Source organism: Pelodiscus sinensis, chromosome 5 (assembly GCF_052426305.1).
Source record: "Pelodiscus sinensis isolate ZL-2025 chromosome 5, ASM5242630v1, whole genome shotgun sequence".
NCBI classification, from domain to species: domain Eukaryota; kingdom Metazoa; phylum Chordata; order Testudines; family Trionychidae; genus Pelodiscus; species Pelodiscus sinensis.
In genome coordinates, this window is record NC_143056.1 from 61,279,963 (window position 1) to 61,293,712 (window position 13,750).

Consider the following 13,750-nt stretch of genomic DNA (forward strand, 5'->3'; position numbering starts at 1 on the left):
GTATCATTTGCAAATTTTGCCACCTCACTGCTTACCCCTTTCTCCAGATAATTTATAAATAAGTTGAATAGGATGGGTCCCAGGACAGACCCTTGGGGGACCCTACTAGTTACCTCTTTCCACTCAGATAACTTACCATGTATTCCTACCATTTGTTTTCTGTCTTTTAACCAGTTATCTATGAAAGGATCTTCCCTATTATCCCATGACTGCTTACTTTACTTAAGAGCCTTTGGTGAGGAACCTTGTCAAAGGCTTTCTGGAAATCTAAGTATACTATATCCAGTATACTTTGTCTACTTTGGATCCCCTTTGTCCACATGTTTGTTGACTCCCTCAAAGAATTCTAGCAGATTAGTAAGGTATGATTTCCCTTTACAGAAATCATGTTGACTTTCCCCCAATAAATTATATTCATCCACGTGCCTGACAATTTTATTCTTTACTATAGTTTCAACTAATTTGCCTCGTACTGACATTAGATTTACGGGTCTGTAATAACATTAGAGTTACGGGTCTTTAATTGCCAGAATCACCTCTAGAGCCCTTTTTAAATAATGGTGTCATGTTAGCTATCTTCCAAACATTAGGTGCGGGAGCAGATTTAAAGAATAGGTTACAAACCACAGTTAATTTCCCGCAATTTCCTATTTGAGTTCTCTCAGAACTCTTGGGTGAATGTCATCTGGTCCCAGTGACTTGTTACTGTTAAGTTTATCAATTTGTTCCAAAACCACCTCTAATGACACCTTCCTCAGATTTGTCACTTTATAAGAATGGCTCAGGTTTGGGAATCTCCCCAATGTCCTCAGCCATGGAGACTGAAGCAAATAATTCATTTAGCTTGTCCTCTATGACTTTATCATCTTTGAGTGCACCTTTAGCATCTCTATTGTCCAAGGAAAGAACCAGCAGAAAGTTGATTTTTTTTTTGATGATTTGGGTTCTGTAGTTTCTGTTTGCAAGTGTTGCTCTTTTAAGATTTCTGAAAGAATGCTCCATACCTTATCCTTCTCAGATTTTAGATAGCACTTAAGATTCTTAAACCTTGAGTGAAGTCCTGTAGATTTTGAGAAATCTCACACTGGTACTTCCTTTGTTTTCTGTCAGAGCTGCTGTGGAAGGGTTCTTAAAATGAATATGTGCTTTGTCATCATCTGAGAGTGCTACCACATGAAATATATGGCAGGCTGCAAGTAAACAGAACAGGAGACATACAGTTCTCCCCCAAGAAGTTCACTCACAAATTTAACTAATACATTATTTTTTTAAGTGAGCGTCATCAGCGTAGAAGCATGTCCTCCAGAATGGTGGCGAAAGCATGAAGGGGCATAGGAATGTTTATCACCATGCTCATAAATACATTGTGAATGCCAGCTACAAAAGTGCCGTGCAAATGGCTATTCTCATTTTCAGGTGACATTGTAAATAAGAATCAGGCAGCATTATCCTTCCTAAATATAAACACACTTGATTGTCTTAGTGATTGGCTGAACAAGAAGTTTTACGTTGCTTTGTTTTTTAATGCAGTTGTGTAACAAAAAAAAATCTACATGTAAGTTACACTTTCACAACAAAGACATTGAACTATACTACTGGTAGAAGGTGAATTAAAAATACTATCTGTTTTATTATTTTTACAGTGCAAATATTTGTAGTCAAGAATAATAATATAAAGTGAGCACCGTATACTTAGTATTCTGTGTTGTAATAGAAATCAAAATATTTAAAGTAGAAAAACAGCCAAGAAATTTAATACATTTCAATTAGTATTTTGTACCTTAACAGTGTGATTTAATCATTAATTTTTGGAGTTAATTGTGTGATTTAACTGCAATCAATTGACAGCTCTAATAGAAAATAGTTTTTAGTGAGAGGAAGCTGTGACTTGCTGACATTAAGGCTGTGTCCAGACTCAGGGTTTTTTTTGGGAAAAGTAGCCTTTTTCCGAAAAAACTTCCCCTGCGTCCAGACTCAAGCCGCGTTCTTTCGAAATTAAATCGAAAAAACGCGGCTTTTCTTTCGATGGCAGTAAACCTCATTTCACGAGGAAGAACGCCTTCTTTCGAAAGTTCCTCTTTCGAAAGAAGGCGTTCTTCAATGTAAATAGGGCTTCTTCAAAAGAGAGCATCCAGACTCACTGGATGCTTTCTTTCGAAAAAGCAAGCCGCTTTTTCGAAAGTTCAACGTGCAGTCTAGACACTCTCTTTCGAAAGAGGCTTGCAGTCTAGACATAGCCTAACAGTGTTGATTTTCAGTGTCAGTCTGCATAAAAATAGGAACTGAGCTGACCTTTTTTCATCAGGATACCAGGTTACCCTGGATGATGAAAGATAGTCATCACCAAAATGGTTCTATAGCTGTAACCGTGGGTTTGGCATGCAGAGAGAGAACAATTTAATACCAGCAAATAAATAAACAATTTGTCCTGATCAATGTGGACAATAATATACAGCTGTAGAAGCATTGCTGAATGGGTTGTATTTTATAATCTGAAATATTTTTGATGATGTGGATAAAATATTATTAAAATAATTTGGTTTGGAAAAAGTTATTTGTGTTATCCAGGAGAGTGTTTGCATATTATTAATGAACTCAGTGAAATTTTTTGAGAAAGGGCAACAAATATAGCTGTCACATCATAGTTCCGGCAGAGAGTGGTATAAGGAAAAATTTGTTAAATTCTCCATAGAAGTAACGGAGTACTATAAATGAGAATCTACTGACTATTGCTTTTCTAAAGCCCCATTACTATATCATTTTATATTTTGAACTGTTTTGGAAACTGGGTATCATTTGTGTGTTTACCTTTTTAAAAATTTTATTTTTTATTTTTTGTTAAATAAGGTGATGATATTTGAACTTGCGGACCACATACAATCATTTCTTAGTGAATATAATAAACCACCATCTAAGTCTTTTCATGAAGAAATGCTAAAAAATCGACAAAAGGAACAAGAGAGATTGGCCCAAGAAGAACAGCGTCGGGTGCAGGAAGCTAAGAGAAGAGAGGAACAGGAGGTAAAAACTAAAATATTCACATTCTCATTTTTTTTTATGAACATGTAAACAATCATACTTTATAAGTGGATCCTCGGTATAAATAGTTTTTAAAGGTTACTAGTAAATAGATATTTTAATAAGTGGTTAATTAATTGGTATAGATTGTTACAATGCAACAGGGTAATAGTTTTCTTATAACGATGGCTTATAGCCATCAATAACACCTTTTTTCTGATGTGCTTCTAATCATCAGTAATACATATATGAAGTGCATTTCATTTTTAACTATGAAAGGAATCAGTGTGTTAGCTCGGACTAGGACACTAGAAATCTTGTCTGGTCTTGTCTTCATACCACATCTCCCTACATATCTGCAGTTCCTCTGTTCTGAAGCATTATAAATCTGTGCCTAAATTTCTTTTCTTAGTATCCTTAGGAGTCTACGTCTCTGGAAGTGATTTTCCTTTTGTTATCACTCCCTGCTTCCTTCAACATAGAATTTTTACCATTCCCTTGAAGTAGCTAAGAAATTGATTTGACTGAATTACTTATGCATCTGGAATCCTTTTTAAAATCCTTGAAAAAGAAAATACTCTATCTTTTCTCTCAGAAGTAAAATAAGATTGTTTTGTGGTGTTGGTTTTGCATTTCTGATAGCAGTAAAATATATTTCAGCAACGTGAAATTCTTGATGAGATTCAGAGAAGGGAGGAGGAGAAGAGAGAAGGAAGAAAAAAGAAAGAAATGGCAAAACAGGTATTGTGTTTTAAACAAATATGCAAAACCACTTTGTAATATTTACTGTAAGCACTAATGCACATGATTATAAAAACTAAGAAGAAAATGAATACATTTATATCACATGCTTTTAAAATTTTTGATGAAATATTTTGATAGATATTCATAAATTTAGTAATGATTTTTGTTCTTGAAGTGTAGTAGTTGCTTCTTAAATTAATTTGGTATATGCTGAGTGTTATGTCTCTCATTGTACTGGCATCTTTTCAGGCCACTGAAATTCTGTATTAATTTATCCAAGTGAAAGAGATCAAACAGATTAAATAAATGTTCAGTCTCAACATGAAATATCTTTATGTTCTTGCCAATGCATAATGTTGAAACGTTTTGATTCTCAGGACTTCTTCCCCTACGTTCACATATGTACTCGTAGTGGAAACCTACCATTCCTTAACTAGATGAGTTTATAGGATGCATAGTGAAATTAATCTAGGCATCTTGAGGACCGAAGCAATCCCTTTATTGGTTTGTTTCTTTCACCTATTCCCAGGAACGCTTGGAAATTTCCACTTTTACAAGCCAAGAAAATTCTTTTAAAAGAGACACTGTGGGATACAGATCTGCCTCCAGTTTAAATGAAGGTGCTCTGGAACCTGGAGGGAACAATAAGCATCGCACAAATTCCACTGGGCGTTCAAAGTATGTACAGTTTTATTTTGGATGGGGTCAGAGTTTTTTTACTATTTGGCAAATATTAGATTTTCAAGTGCAGTGGGCATCCCGTGACAAGTAGGCTTGACATTTACAGATAAAAATCTAACCATCTGTTTCACCATACTCACATGCACAGTGAGGAAAAAGTATTTTCATCAGTGATATTATAGGTTGAACCTCTCTAGTCTGGCACCCTTGGAATCCCACCAAAGAATTTGCCAAACCATGGAAGGTCAGTATTGTCTAGATTAGTAGCATTACCAACACTATTACTTACTGGGCTTTTAGAAGACATAAGGAGTAAATTAAAATTTGATATAAATTAAAACTAAATAAAAATTAACGCTGAATAACAGTACAGAACACTGAGAGCCAGAACTGGTGGCTGTTAACAAACTTTATGGGACCATGGGAAACTTGGCCACAGCCATGATAAGTGTACGCTCAGCTAACTAAAATCATGCTGGACCATGGATGTTGCCAGTTCAAAGAATGCTGGACTACAGAGGTTCAAACTGTAGACGTAGACAGATAGGCAAGTAATAAAAATGCTGCTTGAGAACTTATTAGATTGATGTAAGGATATTATGTTTTGACGTGGTGTTAACAGATTACATTTTAATGGTTATAAAGCTTTTAATTTTTTTATTCTAAACTTTTACTAAGTAATTTTTGTTGGAGCCCCTCCATTGTCTAATCTCCTCCCCATATTTTCCTGCAATTTTAAATTTAAATCTAGGAAAAAAATGCTTGATGATAAACATAGTATCAGTTGAAATCATAAATAGGGCTGTCAAGCATTTAAAAAATTGAATCGTGATTAATTGCACAATAAAAAAATTTAATCAATATTTAAAAATGTAATTTAAAGGGGCGCTGCAGAGAGCCCGGGATCAGCTAGAATCCCAGCTGATTCCCAGCTCCTAATGCGCTGTCCTTTTAAAGCACCAAAACGGCACTTCAAAGGGGCAGTGCAAATGGAGCCAGGGATCAGCTGGGGACTCCAGCAGTGCAGCATTAACGCCTGCAATTAATGTGTTACAAAAATTAACGTGTTAACCCTGTCCTACGTTAATTGCAGGTATTAACACAGGTCAATTGACAGCCCTAATCATAAACATTTAATTTTGCCAAGCCTCTTTAAAAGCTTTGCTTAAGTTGTCAGTGCTTAACATGGTAAGTAGAAAATTTTCTCTCGTTTGGGAAACTTGTCCATCAGTTCAAATTAAAATATATATATTTCTGGCTTTTTCAATATTCATTGATGCTCTCTTCCTAAGTGTACGCCCTAATGGCAGTTCCTGGAATAAATTATCTGGTGCGGACTAATCTGTTCTGATTCATGTAGTTAGTGGTCCTCCAGCTGAAAGCAAATCAATCCTAGTTGAAGCTATTAAAGGAGACTTGTGGGTTTCCAGTAGGATAGACAGATTGGAACAGTACAGGGTGTGAACTTCTTTTTCACAAATCTGGTCTCTAATGGATAATCTAAGCAGTTTGTCAGTGTGCTCTGGGGGAGTTTCTCCTTTCAAAATGAGAAGAAATTCTCCTTCATCTCCTGCCTCTGCTCCAGCACAAGGTTGAAATGGCCTCTGTGTCACTTATGTTATTATCTCCTTCTACTTGGGTGGGAATGAGAGTAGAACCAGAGCTCTGTCTCCAATACCCACAACAAAGACAGAGAATTCAGTATGCGACTGCAGGTTCATGTGGATAACTGTGCCTGCACTGTTTTCAGTTTGGATAATAGGAAGATTTGTGCACCAGTCTAAAAAATGCAGAAATACAAGATCTGAAGACAGGTTTGAAAAAACATGGAACCAATAAGACACATTAACTCTACCACTCTATTCCTCTGCTTGTGGTTGATACCCATCCCTTCATCTGCATGTTGCTAGCTTGTACTGGCACTTTATCTACAAGGAAGCATGTAGCTAATTGGCATTCTTTCACGCTTCTTGTTTTCTTTTTTCTTCATATTGCTTAATTGCACACTCCTTGATAATGCGCCTTTTAAAATATTTTGTCTATAAACATTACACAAAAATTACAGATATCTTGAATAAAAAAAACCCTTGTAACTCCTCTATGTGCTCATGTGATGCTGCCACTGCCCTCCCTCTTCTGTCCTGCATCATTCTTATTTGACCACCATTATATAAGGTTTGTTAATATTCCAAAATTGTCTTTTTCTTCTCTTTGATAAGGTTTCACTATCCTGTGCTAAAACTTTTATTTGTATCTGCTATACACAAGATAAATGAGCCTGATATATTAAATCACAACAATACATGCTGTTCTTATTTGTGTGTATATAAACTGAATTTTTTGTATTGACTTGGCACAGTATAATTTATATTTTATTTGTTCATGTAAAATAAATAAGTCTTTTTTTCCCAATTCTCCTAAATGTGATGGAAATAAATAGGGAAAGCTGAAATATCTCATGGTGCCATTGTTAGTTTCTTGGTGCAGAATTAAGAAAACAATTTACTATTTTAATTTTTGAAGGTTGTCTTCACAACAAGAAGTAGGAATGAAACCTTAAAATTCTGCTCAAATACAGCAATATCTTCTGGAAATTTGTAAGAGGACTGTAGATCTTACAAATGAAATTTCCTTTTGCTAGTTGCTTTTGTCCCAATTAATAGGATTATGTTTGCCGGGTGACTCATGTGATTGCCATTATGATGTAATTTTAAATGATCATCAAATTCATATTACTTCAGATACTTGATTTGTGACTAATAGGATCTGCACTAGTTCATCTTGAAAGAACAATTTTATCTATTGCAATGAGTAATTAATTACTTTTTGTCATGTTCCTAATTTGAGGACTGTATAGGTATGTCTAGACTACATTTTTTTTTCCGAAAAAAACTGCCCCTTTTTCAAAAAAACTTCACTTGTGTCCACACTGCAATCTTGTTATTTCAAAATTAAATTGAAAGAAGGCAGGGATTTTTTTCAACATAGGTAAACCTCAAATTACAAGGAAGAACACCTTTTTCAAAAGAGCTCTTTTGAAAAAAGGCATGTGTGGACGCAGAGCAGGGACATCGCTAGTGTGCACATGTATAGACAGATAAACTTCTCTATTCTACAAGTTATACCCATGGTGAGTTGGATCTATAATGTTTTAGAAGGTCCATTTTGTTACACGAGCAAGTGTTGGACACTGGAAATTATGCAGCAGCACTGTAACACTTTAAATACCATAATTTTAATTGACTAATTAAAATTAATATTTAGCTATATTTAATTTGAAGATTAGTAAATGTTAATACAGTAACACCATGTTAATTTACTATTTTCTGCCATGGGAGTTTGGAGGTAGTTTGGGTTTAGGATAGTTACAGTTGCAGAACGTTTCTACCAAAATGACCAGCAGTTATCTAATTACATGAAGACGTATAAATTGTCAGGTCTGAGTTGGTTTTAACATTCTCAGACCATTGAGATAAATGAAGCAGTTCACACTCCTGACCTATTTTTTTTCTCCGTGTGCAAATTCAGGCATATGTTAATTAAGGCCAGATCTACACGACAGACTTATGCCCGTATAACTATGTCATTCCAAGGTGTGAAAAATGCATATCCCCTGAGCAGTGTAGTTATACTGACCTAGCCCTCTCCAAAGTAGGCAGCACTTCATCAGCAAAAGAGCTTCTCCTGCCATCATAGCTACCATGTCTGGATTAACCACATCGATGGGAGATGTTCTCCTGTTGGCATAGGAATATCTTCACTAACGTTATGTCTACACTTCTCACCTAACAGCATGGTTGAAGTGTCTGGGCCATTTTAAAATTACTATATGGCTGCTTTGTATTGTCGGGAGAGAGCTCTCCTGGACAAAATAAAACCAGTGATAAGGGGCAGTAGTTTTATCAGCAGGAGTGTGGCTCCCGCCGACAAAGTAGTGTCCACACTGGTCATTTCCATAGTGAAAACTTTCCTTGTTCAGGGAGGTGTTTTTTCACACCTCGGAGCAACAACATTTTAGAGACAAAAAATGTTAGAGTAGGCATGGTCTAAAGCAGTGTTTCTCAACCTTTATTAAAAAAGTACCCCTTAAAAAAAAAAGTACGTCTAGCCCCTCCCCCCCCACTCTAACCCAATACACCCATCCCTCTTCCAGAGCCAGGCACCCCCAGTCTCCCTGCTCTACATCAAAGCCCTCCCCCTTTCCCCAGAGCCAGGCACTGGACGTATGGTAACATTACCTTTGAAGTTCCTGCTCCTACCACCCAGCCCAGCCTCGGCAGCTTGTCTGCAGGGAGCAAGTGGCCCGCCCGCGCCGGGTTCGCCATGTGGGGTTGTGCACTCCCACTTCAGCCTAGTGCCTCCTTAGCGTGGTGCCTGCGGGCAACTTCCCTCCTCGCTATGCCACTGATGTGGGGGGGGGGGGCCCTTTGGAGCAAAGCTTATCGTGCTGCTTCACCACCTTTTAGCTCCTCTCCACAGCGCCGTGGGGATGCATAGTACTGAGCTGCTGGCAGAGGTGGGAGTAATGCGCTTCTCCAGGTTCAGCCGCCCTCCCTGCTGGAGCACCCCGGGGAGTTTGCTGGAGAGGAAACGAACTAGGAGAAGCGGCTGTGGAAGTGATTTATTTTTCTCCCTGCCTAAACTCACCCCCCAACTTGTAACTGCCCTGGGTCTTGCTGGAGCAGTTGCCGCAGCCACACACTTTTCCCACCAGTGCTAGGGCACGTGAGCAGAGCGGCTGTAATGTCTGGGTGTGCGGCTCCAAACATTCAATTTGACAAGCACGTGCCACCCCCCCGATCCTCTTTGCAGGGCAAAATCCCAGACATTTTTTGCCAAATTTCACTTGTGTTGATGTACCCCTCAGACTCTTCTCGTGTACCCCTAAGGGTATGGGTACCACTGGTTGAGAAACATTGGTCGAAAGTGCCACAGCTGCAGTGCCACAACTGCAGGGCCGTTACGCTCAACATGTGTGTTTAAGGTTATCCTCATCACCATAAATGGCTAGAAACATATTTTTAAATAATGAAAGCTGAGATTTGACAGCAGGTGATACTTCAAGGCATGGAGGGGATTGCATCTTAAATTCCACTACTTCAGAATCACAGAATAGATGAGGCCCTAGCTGTGAGTGAGATGTTTCTTACAGGATTTTTATTATTGTTTTTAGGATTTTTTCTTAAACTGCACCAAATGAAATAACTTGATACTCTTTTTGCCCTATCAGATAAATATATCAGTACAGTAAATTAGTTAGCCGTCTCTTAGGAGGAGTAGCTTGGTAGTGCTGTTCAACACAAATTCTCAAGTGCCCAAGGAACAGCTAAACAGACATGATGTTCCAAGGGGAAATGTATATGTTGGTCCCTTGGAAAATAATTTGCTAGACTTAGGATGTAATTAGTGCTGTTAATGAAGTTCTAAGGGGAACAGCGCATTGAGAATTCAGTTTCTTTGTAGTCTGTAGCAGCTCCATGGAGTCATTTCAGCAGCAATCTAGTAATCTTGTGAGTAGCATGATGCTTATTTTCAGAATTCTGTTTTCATTTCTGTAGTATTTTTCTGCTGTGATTTGAATTGAGGATACCCAAACTTTATAACACTGAGGGTATATATAATTTCCATATAAATCTTACATAATTATTTTAGCAAAAAATAAATGTGGACAATCATGGTTGCTTGTTTTGAAATCTCCCTTGCTGAATAAAGATTGCTTGTTTGAGTTCACCAGCAATAGTAGCAATACTACTTAGCGCTACTAAGTCATTTTATCGCTGTGCAAGCTTACTGATGGGTCAGTGAAAATCTGGTGTTGGTCAAGTTTATCTTCGCTTTGCATTAAGATGTGTATAGACTTAGGCTTCATTTAGTTCTTGGCTTTTGCTTTGCGCATCCTTCCTTTAAAGCAAGAACAACAAAAATGTCATAGTTGCATGGTCCCAAACAATGCAGTTTCTGCTTAGAATTATTTCTGTGTTGCTTTGTCATTGGACATCTATAATGATTCACGACTACTTGTATATAGGAACTGAGTGACAGATATGAAGGTACAACATCAATATTTGAATATTTCTGACTTTACAAATGAAAGTGGTTTCCATTACGGTAACTCTTTGTAGTTACTACTTAAGCACTAATAGTATGCTTCATGCTAGTGGCGTATGCAGACGGCATAAGGAAAACAGTCAGTGCCTCACTTGGCTGCTTATCTTATTTAAATCCTTTATATTTCAGCTAGAATGGTTCAGCCATTTTTTAAAATGAGGATAGAGGAAAATCTGATGTTTTGCCAAAGTTTAAAATCTGGTGATCTTTTCTTTGAAAAGCTCTGTTAACACCCATTTTTGGAGGCCATTGAAATTTGTCAGGGGCTGATTTCTGTCAGGGATGTGTTTATTGCCTCCATGTAAAAATGTGCCCCAAACTGGCTAAGTTATAACCCTTTGAAAAATCTCAGATGGAACCTGCTCAAGATATGTTTGACTTTAGGAGCTAAAAGTCTCTGAAGACTCCAGCATTAGACATTAGACTCCACTCTCAGCTGTAATGCTGTTAACATTGCACATATGCTAGCCTCATAGAGCAACTGAGCATGCTCCCTCCATTCCAGCACTACAGAAGCAATATTGGACCTTCCCTTGCTTCTCCAGGCCAGGATCTAGCTAGATCCTAACACTGCCAGTAGGAAGTCTGTCTTTCTTGTACTCTCAGTGAGCCTCTGTTGTGAGCTAGACAGAGTATAGGAAGATGGTTTTTGATATAAATGCAGAGGTGACAACAGCAGTAACAGGGAGGGAAAAGGAACAAACTGTGATAAATGTAATGAGACTGTAGCTGAAGAGGGAAAGAGAAAGTAGGACTGGGAAGAGGGAAAGAGGGAATTTGGGACTGGGTGGACAAAGAGACTGATATGGGGAATGGGCAGAAGAGTCTGTTTCCACTGAACATGTGTCCCATATATTTGTTGTCTGCAAGTAGCTGTGGAAATGATGTTGAGTCCCCCTCTCATGCCGATACAGGTAGAAGATAATTTATTTAAAGCTGTGGATTACTTCATTGGTAGAGATGTGTGCAGTGAATAGAAAGGCTGTTAGTATAATGCTACATGATATTTTTTTCTCAGTTTGCTATTATAAAAACCCAGGAGACTACACAAAGTATAATAATGGAAAGTCAATGCTCCAAAAATTAGGAAATGCTAGTGCAACCTTAATTCATTTCCCTTTTGTGGATGTATTATGATACAGTCTTTAATTATGTGACTGCATACTGTATTTCTGCAGGACCCCATATTTCATTCAGTGCACAGGATGGACCTGCTGCAAGGATGAATGGGTCAGTGTATTAAAGAAGTCTTTTGTCTGTAGGACCCTTACAGCAATTGGACAGTGAATGAACCAGAGGATTACAGGCAGTGAAAGGATAATCTTATAGTTAAGGACAGTTGAATGTTACCCTGAAGAACTGGATTATACCCCTGCCTTGTTCACAAAGTTCCTCTGTGACTGTCTTGTGAACCTGTTGGTCAGTGGGTCTAGCTTTTAATGAAAGTTGCATGTGCTCTCTTCCTTGAAGATTCAGTAAACATTTTATTCATCCTTTCCCAAACTGGGAAAGGAAGTTAAATGCCCAAAGCCCTTTGCATTTTTTGTATTTCTCTAACGAGGCAGTCTGTGTGCAGTTTTTGCAGCTTTGGCCTCAGCACATGATACTTAACCATCCCAATATCTGGATTCAGAATGTCTGCAGCTTTCAGAATTTAAATTGATTGCATAACTGTTCCAGTAAATGACTTTCATCTGCCTGTCCTGAATTGAGTTAATAAATTAGCAGTTCCAGTTCAGAAGCTTCATCTTTACCCGGGACATCAGGTACCCATTCTTTTGGAACCACCCACTTTCACAAATTCAGGAAAACTGTTTTTTCTCTCTCCTTTATCCTGGCCTATTCCGTGTGCTTATTGGCCCAGAGTCTGCTTTCCTCACCCCGCATCATTGTTCCTTCCCATCCTCTAGAATCAAATCAGGACAATTAATACCTGGCTAATTGTTGTCATGGCAACTCCTTATTAATTTACAGGTGGCTGGGGAGACACGCTGAGACTTTTTCTCATAGTCCACTTATATCACATTCATGTACTCTGTCATACCAGGTGCAGCTCAAGTCTTGTATAAAATACAGACTTTTCTTGAAGGCAAAGAGGAAAAAATCTCCTCTTACACAAGCCCACAATGCTTCAGAGTACCTGGACACAGTGATTCTTGGCAAGGTACTTGAACCATAAGTTCCTCAAGGGGTCACTATTTATGTGTTCCTAATTTTCTGAGTATCCAATTTGATATCCTGAGATCTGATTTATCCAAGAGGTGAGCACTCATAGCTAGGCTAGCTACAACTGAAATCAGTGGGAGCTGTGCTATGCACATATCAAGTTCTTTACAGTGCTAAAGTGCTGTGAAAATCAGGTCCCAGTTACCTGATATTGGCACCCAAAATTAGTGGATACTTTTGTCCTTGTTCTTTCTGTGCCACCATCTCATCTCATAGTGGTTTTGTTAAAATAAATTCATGTTTGTGAAGGACTCTAATGATGGGCACCAATTAGAAAAGCCCTTGAGAAAATTAATAATTCTATTTTCAGATCAGGGTTTGAATACTGTGCAGTAAATAAGTCCTGGGCTACACACTGAACAATGAAGATAAAACAAAATATTGAACAGTTCATTAATTGAGCTCCATCCATCCTGTGCTCTGAATGAGGCAGGGGTCCTGTACTAAAAATATTTTGTGATCATGTGATTAATTCTGTATGGTAATGCATATGCACAAGAAGGCCAAATTAAAGTTACACACTCAACCTTAATTCCTGTATTTCCAGACAATCGAATCGAGTGCTTTATTTAAATACTATTCACTGAATTAAGCTGATCTTCAATCTCAGTAACTGTATTATCTAAAAAAATTGTTATCTGTTTTTATGGCTGCAGAATAATCAGCTTGATCAAGGCAAGGTAGATGATGAACGATTACTGTACATGTTGTGGTCAAATTGCATTTGACAATGGGCTGGATTATACTTGACCAGTAAATGGAACTTATTCTATGCTTGAACACATTTGGTCCATATCTCATGAAAGATGGTTGTAAATATATGCACTGCCTGTATATTGGTATGAGTTATAAGTTACAAACATTAGGTTCTTTTGAGAGGTAAACACTATATACTATATTTGAAGCAGAGAGGATTATGTATCTTTATTTTTTAAAAAACCTTTGCAGAGGCAAATAGGCTGACTAGTTTTGT

At 37.8% G+C, this 13,750-nt stretch overlaps 1 protein-coding gene across 4 annotated transcripts in view; it reads left to right on the forward strand.

The window, feature by feature from the left end:
• Positions 1-13,750, forward strand: part of EIF2AK4 (eukaryotic translation initiation factor 2 alpha kinase 4) — an 87,083-nt gene that overhangs the window by 8,640 nt on the left and 64,693 nt on the right. For all 4 annotated transcript variants that reach the window (XM_075927079.2, XM_075927078.2, XM_006128641.5 and 1 more), the window contains 3 exons: positions 2,848-3,021; positions 3,679-3,759; positions 4,292-4,440. In XM_075927079.2, the coding sequence (XP_075783194.2) occupies positions 2,848-3,021; positions 3,679-3,759; positions 4,292-4,440 (404 nt within the window). The remainder of the gene's footprint in view (positions 1-2,847; positions 3,022-3,678; positions 3,760-4,291; positions 4,441-13,750) is intronic.